Source organism: Lissotriton helveticus, chromosome 6 (assembly GCF_964261635.1).
Source record: "Lissotriton helveticus chromosome 6, aLisHel1.1, whole genome shotgun sequence".
Taxonomy (NCBI): Eukaryota; Metazoa; Chordata; class Amphibia; order Caudata; family Salamandridae; genus Lissotriton; species Lissotriton helveticus.
This window is the reverse complement of record NC_136067.1, coordinates 4104543-4114258: the sequence shown is the minus strand read 5'-3', so window position 1 is coordinate 4114258 and position 9716 is coordinate 4104543. Positions and strand designations below refer to the sequence as shown.

Genomic DNA, 9716 nt, shown 5'->3' with positions numbered 1-9716 from the left:
TGTCACAATACCTCGAGTCAAACCATCTCCTCAACGACTCGCAGACTGGCTTTAGACCTGGCCAAGGCACAGACACGGCACTCCTTGTGGCAGTGGAAAGAACCAGGGAAATTATCGACTCAGGAGGATCAGTGGCAGTGGTCCTCCTAGACCTGAGTGCGGCCTTTGATACGGTCAGCCACCAGGTTCTAATCCACCGCCTCGGGACTGTCGGGGTCAAGGGCAAAGCCCTGATGTGGCTCTCGTCCTTTCTCTCCCGACGCTCCTATCAGGTATGGGAAGGCGAAAGCCGTTCATCCTCCATCCCTCTCCAGTGCGGTGTGCCACAGGGCTCCTCTCTGAGCCCTTCGTTATTTAACGTTTATATGGCCCCACTGGAGGAACTTGTCTCACCCTTCGGAGTCACTATCGTCAGCTACGCCGACGACACACAACTGGTGGTTACACTCTCCCACCCCAAACTTGAGCCCTCCAACCTCCACGACTGCCTCTCCAGCGTATACCAGTGGATGAGCGACTCCGCCTTGAAGCTTAATGGCTCCAAGACAGAGATCCTGGTCCTTGGACAAAAAACTGTCAACATCCCTTCCAACCTCTGGCCCGCCTGCATGGGCGCACCTCCTACTCCCAAAAAGGAGGTCAAGAGCCTCGGTGTGTGGCTGGAGACCGACCTTACCTTCCGGACCCAAGCCAGAAGGACTGCTGGAACCTGCTACGGGTTACTCAAATCTTGTAGGAAAGTAATCCCTCTCCTACCCCCCCAGTCGCGCCTTATGCTGATCCAGGGCTTAATCCTGTCCAGGCTGGATTATAGCAACGCCATCTACCTGGGCGCCCCGGAATCCACCTTCCAAATTCTGCAAAAGGCTCAAAACGCCGCCGCCAGACTCCTAACAAGCACCCCGGCCAGATCATCGGCCAAACCCGCTCTTAGGAAGCTACACTGGCTCCCGATCAAGGAGAGGGTCACGTTCAAGGCCCTCTGCCTGGCCCATAAGGCCCTCCATAACACCGGCCCCCCCATACTAAACAATTGGATCACCCCTTACAGACCCACGAGAGCGCTCCGCTCAGAGCACGGAAACCTTATCACGATCCCCAAGGTGAAAAAGGCCCGGATAGGCGGCCGTCGCTTCTCGGTAAACACCGGACTCAAGTGGAACGCACTCCCCCTGAACCTCAGAACAGAGCCTGATCTACTCCGGTTCAGAAAAACCCTCAAAACTCTCCTCTTCCCCTAAACCGGTCTCCTACCTTCCCGCTCCCTCCCCATGAGTTACAAGGTCCTAGCGCTGGGATACCCCCGTGGTGACTATGCGCTCTATAAATCTTTAAAAAAAAAAAAAAAAAAAAGACAGGGGCTGCTGTACCATCTCCATCACAGTGACAGACAGGGGTAACCGTACCATCTCTATCACAGTGACAGACAGGGGCGGCCGTACCATCTCCATCACAGTGACAGACAGGGGCTGCTGTACCATCTCCATCACAGTGACAGACAGGGGTAACCGTACCATCTCTATCACAGTGACAGACAGGGGCTGCCGTACCATCTCCATCACAGTGACAGACAGGGGCTGCCGTACCATCTCCATCACAGTGACAGACAGGGGCTGCCGTACCATCTCCATCACAGTGACAGACAGGGGCTCTCGTACCATGTCCATCAGTGACAGACAGGGGCTGCCGTACCATCTCCATCACAGTGACAGACAGGGGCTGCCGTACCATCTCCATCACAGTGACAGACAGGGGCTGCCGTACCATCTCCATCACAGTGACAGACAGGGGCTGTCGTACCATGTCCATCAGTGACAGACAGGGGCTGCCGTACCATCTCCATCACAGTGACAGACAGGGGCTGCCGTACCATCTCCATCACAGTGACAGACAGGGGCTGCCGTACCATCTCCATCACAGTGACAGACAGGGGCTGCCGTACCATCTCCATCAGTGACAGACAGGGGCGGCCGTACCATCTCCATCACAGTGACAGACAGGGACTGCCGTACCATCGCCATCAGTGACAGAGAGGGGCTGCCGTATAATGTCCATCACAGTGACAGACAGGGGCTGCCGTACCATCTCCATCAGTGACAGACAGGGGCCGTACCATCTCCATCACAGTGACAGACAGGGGCTGCTGTACCCTGTCCATCACAGTGACAGACAGGGGGCTGCCGTACCATCTCCATCACAGTGACAGACAGGGGCGGCCGTACCATCTCCATCAGTGGCAGACAGGGGCTGCCGTACCCTGTCCATCACAGTGACAGACAGGGGCTGCTGCACCATCTACATCACAGCGACAGACAGGGGCTGCCGTACCATATCCATCACAGTGACAGACAGGGGCGGCCGTACCATGTCTATCACAGTGACAGACAGGGGCTGCCGTACCATCTCCATCACAGTGACAGACAGGGGCTGCCGTATAATGTCCATCACAGTGACAGACAGGGGCTGCCGTACCATCTCCATCACAGTGACAGACAGGGGCTGCCGTACCATCTCCATCACAGTGACAGACAGGGGCTGCTGTACCATCTCCATCACAGTGACAGCCAGGGGCTGTCGTACCATGTCCATCAGTGACAGACAGGGGCGGCCGTACCATCTCCATCACAGTGACAGACAGGGGGCGGCCGTACCATCTCCATCACAGTGACAGACAGGGGGCGGCCGTACCATCTCCATCACAGTGACAGACAGGGGCTGCCGTACCATGTCCATCAGTGACAGACAGGGGCTGCCGTACCATCTCCATCACAGTGACAGACAGGGGGCGGCCGTACCATCTCCATCACAGTGACAGACAGGGACTGCCGTACCATCTACATCAGTGACAGAGAGGGGCTGCCGTATAATGTCCATCACAGTGACAGACAGGGGCTGCCGTACCATGTCCATCACAGTGACAGACAGGGGGCTTCCATACCCTGTCCATCACAGTGAAAGACAGGGGCTGCCGTACCATGTCCATCAGTGACAGACAGGGGCTGCCGTATAATGTCCATCACAGTGACAGACAGGGGCTGCCGTACCATCTCCATCACAGTGACAGACAGGGGCTGCCGTACCATCTCCATCACAGTGACAGACAGGGGCTGCCGTATAATGTCCATCACAGTGACAGACAGGGGCTGCCGTACCATGTCCATCACAGTGACAGACAGGGGGCTTCCATACCCAGTCCATCACAGTGAAAGACAGGGGCTGCCGTACCATCTCCATCAGTGACAGAGAGGGCTGCCGTACCCTGTCCATCACAGTGACAGACAGGGGCTGCCGTACCATCTCCATCAGTGACAGACAGCTGTACCAAAGCTGGAAAAATAAAATAGTAATAAAAGGGTTTCATTACCATTTTATTTTTCCAGCTTTCTGCTGAATGGAGAGGGCAGGACGAGCCAGAGCTTCATTGCTGACGATCGAGTTGAGTCAGTACGAGTTGCGAATGTCGGTTTGGACGGTTGCCTTGCAAACCGACATGCGCAATTCAAACTCTCCAACCCAGCTGTCTTAGACAGCTCGATTGGAAAGCAGACATAGGCCTCCAGTACTCTTCGAAGCACTGAGACAGCCTGCTCCGGCCAATCCAGACACTTCATTCATGTTGTTTAACAGCATGAGAGCAGTGTCTGGATTGGATAAGGACCCGTGGGAGCTGTGGGACCTCGTGCTCAGAGGGTCTGGAGCCGAGGACTGGACGTGCTGCAGGCTAAGGTATATTTCTTTTCTTTTTTAATTTTTATAAGTTTTTTAATTTTTTGTTATGTTTCAGTTCAGCCGTTTTAAAGTTAGCATTTACCACAAGTTTATAATGCACTTAAGAGTATATGGTCTGGCTGCATCACAATCAACCCCGGAATAGAGGTTCCGAAAGCTGCAGTGGGGTCCTGCTCATGCATGGGCACCCTCTCACACAAAACCAGGCACCCTGCCTTCAGGATTGATAAGGCCTGCCATAGGGATGTCTGATAGGTGTATATGTGCAGTGATATAAGGTCGATATAGGGAACCTATATCTCAGTAAGGGTTGCATGCACCACCTTACCCAGGCTGCAGTAGCAGACCTGTGGTGCCATTTTAGAATGCTTCCCAGGGCTGGCATAATACATGCTTCAGCCCCTGGTAGGTCTCTGGGGTACCTATGCCCTTAGTACCTAAGGTACCATATTCTAGGGGCTCACAAGGGTACCCCAGTAACCAAACTGGGGTGTACCTAAAGTACATGCAATCAATTTAGAGAGGAAGCTAGGCTGGGGTCCTGGATAGCAAGGCTCCAGCCAAACTAAAGTCGAAAAACAGTGAAACACCAGCAGAAAGTGGGGGTAGCCATAGGAAGCAGATCCTACTCTCCCACACAATGAACTCAGGATGGGGCGCTGCAGATGTATCCAGCGCTGTATAAAATATGTAATCAGAGCACATAGGGATATGGAAAGCGCTTAATAAATATGAATACAAGATAATCCGACCTACAGTTCTGAGTCATATCCCTTTTACGTCATTTCAACGGGCTGTTGATGGATATTTGGGGACCACAGGTGCCTAGAAGTGCTGTGCTGGCGCGCGTGGTAAAGGGACACTTACCTCTATCTGGGTAGGAGTATGTGTCGGTCCCAGCGCTCGCACAGTCTTCGCCTGCAGAAAACAGACCCTGCGTTACTCCTTGTGGTACAGCACAGCGCCTCAAAGCTCTCCCTGCTGCATAGCGCTTTGCTTCTTTCCAGCCGCCCCCTTTCATTTCTTCCTCTAATGCTTTCATTGTCAGCGCCTCTGTGAGGGCTGCAGACCTCTAGGCGCTTGGTGCCATATGTGGCAGCCGTGTAACAGTGCACCCTGCCCCGGGGTGTAGTAATGAATACAGGACCGACCCCTGTCTGGTAACAAAAGAGAGACATGTGTGGGTCAGGTGGCCCCTCACCAGGGCTGGCTTTAGGGCAGTGCAACCGGTGGTACCGCACTGGGCGCTGACCTGTGGAGGGGGCGCTGACCAGTGGAGGGGGCACTGACATGTGGAGGGGACGCTGACCTCAGGGGGTGCTGACCAGTGGAGGGGGCGCTGACCTGTGGAGGGGGCGCTGACCTGTGGAGGGGGGTGCTGACCTGTGGAGGGGGCGCTGACCTGTGGAGGGGGGGTGCTGGCCTGTGGAGGGGGCGCTGACCTGTGGAGGGGGCGCTGACCTGTGGAGGGGGGGTGCTGGCCTGTGGAGGGGGCGCTGACCTGTGGAGGGGGGTGCTGACCTGTGGAGGGGCGCTGACCTGTGGAGGGGCGCTGACCTGTGGAGGGGGCACTGACATGTGGAGGGGGCGCTGACCAGTGGAGGGGGCACTGACATGTGGAGGGGACGCTGACCTCAGGGGGTGCTGACCAGTGGAGGGGGCGCTAACCTGTGGAGGGGGCGCTGACCTGTGGAGGGGGGTGCTGACCTGTGGAGGGGGCGCTGACCTGTGGAGGGGGGGTGCTGGCCTGTGGAGGGGGCGCTGACCTGTGGAGGGGGCGCTGACCTGTGGAGGGGGGGTGCTGGCCTGTGGAGGGGGCGCTGACCTGTGGAGGGGGGTGCTGACCTGTGGAGGGGGGGTGCTGACCTGTGGAGGGGGCGCTGACCTGTGGAGGGGGCGCTGACCTGTGGAGGGGCGCTGACCTGTGGAGGGGGCACTGACATGTGGAGGGGGCGCTGACCAGTGGAGGGGGCACTGACATGTGGAGGGGGCGCTGACCAGTGGAGGGGGCGCTGACCTGTGGAGGGGGGTGCTGACCTGTGGAGGGGGCGCTGACCTGTGGAGGGGGGTGCTGACCTGTGGAGGGGGCGCTGACCTGTGGAGGGGGGGTGCTGGCCTGTGGAGGGGGCGCTGACCTGTGGAGGGGGGTGCTGACCTGTGGAGGGGGGGTGCTGGCCTGTGGAGGGGGCGCCGGCCTGTGGACGGGGGCGCTGACCTGTGGAGGGGGCACTGACCTGTGGAGGGGGCGCTGACCGTGGAGGGGGCGCTGACCTGTGGAGGGGGTGCTGACCTGTGGAGGGGGCGCTGACCTGTGGAGGGGGCGCTGACCTCAAGGGGTGCTGACCTGAGGAGGGGGCGCTGACCTCAGGGGGTGCTGACCTGTGGAGGGGGCGCTGGCCTGTGGAGGGGCGCTGACCTCAGGGGGCGCTGACCTGTGGAGGGGGCACTGACCTGTGGAGGGGGTGCTGACCTCAAGGGGCACTGACCTGTGGAGGGGCGCTGACCTGTGGAGGGGGCGCTGACCTGTGGAGGGGGCGCTGACCTGTGGAGGGGGCGCCGACCTGTGGAGGGGCGCTGACAACAGGGGACGCTAACCTGTGGAGGGGGTGCGGACCTGTGGAGGGAGTGCTGACATCAGGGGGCGCTGACCTGTGAAGGGGCGCTGACCTGTGGAGGGGGTGCTGACCTGTGGAGGGGGCGCTGACCTGTGGAGGGGGCGCTGACCTCAAGGGGTGCTGACCTGAGGAGGGGGCGCTGACCTCAGGGGGTGCTGACCTGTGGAGGGGGCGCTGGCCTGCGGAGGGGCGCTGACCTCAGGGCGCGCTGACCTGTGGAGGGGGTGCTGACCTGTGGAGGGGGCGCTGACCTGTGGAGGGGGCGCTGACCTCAAGGGGTGCTGACCTGAGGAGGGGGCGCTGACCTCAGGGGGTGCTGACCTGTGGAGGGGGCGCTGGCCTGCGGAGGGGCGCTGACCTCAGGGGGCGCTGACCTGTGGAGGGGGCACTGACCTGTGGAGGGGGCGCTGACCTCAAGGGGCACTGACCTGTGGAGGGGCGCTGACCTGTGGAGGGGGCGCTGACCTGTGGAGGGGGCGCTGACCTGTGGAGGGGGCGCCGACCTGTGGAGGGGCGCTGACAACAGGGGGCGCTAACCTGTGGAGGGGGTGCGGACCTGTGGAGGGAGTGCTGACATCAGGGGGCGCAGACCTGTGAAGGGGCGCTGATCTGTGGAGGGGGTGCGGACCTGTGGAGGGGGCGCTGACCTGTGGAGGGGGGGCGCTGACCTGTGGAGGGGGCGCTGACCTCTGGAGGGGGCGCTGACCTGTGGAGGGGCGCTGACAACAGGGGGCGCTAACCTGTGGAGGGGGTGCGGACCTGTGGAGGGGGTGCTGACATCAGGGGGCACTGACCTGTGAAGGGGCGCTGATCTGTGGAGGGGGTGCGGACCTGTGGAGGGGGCGCTGACCTGTGGAGGGGGGAGCTGACCTGTGGAGGGGGCGCTGACCTCTGGAGGGGGCGCTGACCTGTGGAGGGGCGCTGACAACAGGGGGCGCTAACCTGTGGAGGGGGTGCGGACCTGTGGAGGGGGTGCTGACATCAGGGGCGCTGACCTGTGAAGGGGGCGTTGACCAGTGGAGGGGGCGCTGACCTGTGGAGGGGGTGCTGACCTGTGGAGGGGGTGCTGACCTGTGGAGGGGTGATGACCTGTGGAGGGGGGTGCTGACCTGTGGAGGGGGTGCTGACCTGTGGAGGGGTGATGACCTGTGGAGGGGGCGCTGACCAGTGGAGGGGGCGCTGACCTGTGGAGGGGGCGCTGACCTGTGGAGGGGGTGCTGACCAGTGGAGGATGCGTTGACCTCAGGGGTGCTGACCTGTGGAGGGGGGGTGCTGACCTGGGGAGGGGGGGCGCTGACCTGTGGAGGGGGTGCTGACCTGTGGAGGGGTGCTGGCCTGTGGAGGGGGGTGCTGACCAGTGGAGGGGGGTGCTGACCTGTGGAGGGGGCGCTGACCTCAGGGGGCGTTGACCTTCCTTATTTAAGGGACTGGGGTAATTCTACCTTTATTTCCCGGATTGGGGGGCACGAGGTCTGGAATACTGAACTCTGGGTAATCGTGACCCAACCAATCGGAAGGAAGGGCTTATTTCAGTTTGGGGGTATTTACCCCAGTTTGGGGTACTGGAGTGCACCATCTGCCTCCGTGTGCGGTGCAAGACTGGATGTCCGTGTCCTGCTGGTTTCGGGGTGCTGCCTCACCTGTGCCATGCAGGGCGTGGCTCCGCTGGACCACAGTGGCATCCTTCTGTGCCACGTGGCACGACAGTGACTCCCACGTGGCCAGGTGTGCGGCTGGGATGTTGAGATGGGACACGGCCATGGCCGCCCCCTCGCCCCCGCCTCTGCTGAAGGTACTGTAGCTGAAGGAGTCCAGGACACTCCCGTTCCCATCGGAGAACCAGATGCTGTCCACGGAGTCTGGCACGAGCTCATCCACAATGCAGACCGCCAGGGTCCGCATTTCACCATTCACAAGCATGGTGAGAGGTGGAGCCAGAGTGGGCCACGCCAAGGACCATGTGCCTGTCAGGAAACATCCACCATTAATAGATCTGCACTATTCCCAAAGCCTGACAGAAATAGCCTTACAGGAAAGCAAGTATCACCAAAGCTTTACAGAAAAGCAAGTATTACCAAAGCTTTACACATTCCCAGGTATTAGCAAAACTTTGAGAGGAGGTGAGAAGGGAGGGTCAGGGTAGGACACACCACACGTGTGAGAAGGGATGGTCACGGTAGGACACACAACGTGTGAGAGGAGATAGTCAGGGTAGGACACACGACACGCATGAGAAGGGACGGTCAGGGTAGCACATATGACACGCGTGAGAAGGGATGGTCAGGGTAGGACACACAACATGTGTGAGAAGGGATGGTCAGGGTAGGACACTCGACACGGGTGAGAAGAGATGGTCAGGATAGGACACATGACATGCATGAGAAGGGATAGACACGTTAGGGCACACGACATGCGTGAGAAGGGAGGGTCAGGGTAGGACACACGATGTGTGAGAGGAGATGGTATGGGTAGGACACATGACACACGTGAGAAGGGATGGTCAGGGCAGGACACACGACTTGTGAGAGGAGATGCTCAGGGTAGGATTCACAACACGCATGAGAAGGGATGGTCAGGGTAGGACATACAACACACGTGAGAAGGGATGGTCAGGGTAGGACACATGGCAAGCGTGAGAAGAGATGGTCAGGGTAGGACATACAACAGAGTAGGGAGCACCAACCTCCCCCTCAAGGAACGCATGGGCGAGAAGAGACAGGACTTACCGGGCACCCCCAGCACTGCCAGGAGCAGCACGGGCACGGCTCTCACCACCATAGCACCGTGGGGTCCGTCTCACTGCTGCTGGGTTCAAGATGTGCCCGATACTGTCAGTGGCATGTAAACCCACAGGCGCCTCCCCAGGGTCTCAGAGCTGCCTCCTGCCACCAGCGCCTTCAGTTCCCTCTCTGGGCTCCTCCACCACCGCCTGGCACCGCCCAGCTGCTGCACCTCATGCCACACGAAGGCTTCCCCGGGGCCCCCAGCACCCCCCAGGTGCCCTACCCTGAGCGCCACTTCCTGGGGGTCCCCGGCGCCTTCCAACCGCCTCTGGGCTGCGGTGGCACCTGCTGCCTTGTAGAGGCTTCTCCGGGCTCCAGCTGTGGTGGGCAGAGCCTGGCAGTGCCCACATCAACCCTTCCTAGAAGCGCCCTCTGACTTACACTCTGGGTGCCACTTCAACGTCTGTTTCTTCGGGTGTCTGAATCAGGAACACAGACTCATCAGAGAGAGAAGAACCCTCTGGAGTGCTTTGATATCCATCTGGGAGCTTTAACAAATGTGTGCGTTCACTGAGTGCAAGGATGAACCCTGGTCTGAACCCCACTGCCCTTAAACCAAGGGAACAAGATACTGGCCTGAACCCTCTGG

At 59.6% G+C, this 9716-nt stretch overlaps 1 protein-coding gene across 1 annotated transcript; it reads right to left on the bottom strand.

The window, feature by feature from the left end:
- Window positions 1-3160: 3160 nt before the first annotated feature.
- On the bottom strand, window positions 3161-9169 carry PTCRA (pre T cell antigen receptor alpha). The gene is made up of 4 exons (XM_078646864.1): window positions 9071-9169; window positions 7985-8308; window positions 4597-4647; window positions 3161-3327 (listed from the first exon to the last, which is right to left on the bottom strand). Exons 1-4 carry the CDS (start codon window positions 9120-9122, stop codon window positions 3161-3163), a joined length of 594 nt encoding a protein of 197 aa, XP_078502990.1. The 5' UTR covers window positions 9123-9169.
- Between the last annotated feature and the right edge of the window lie 547 nt (window positions 9170-9716).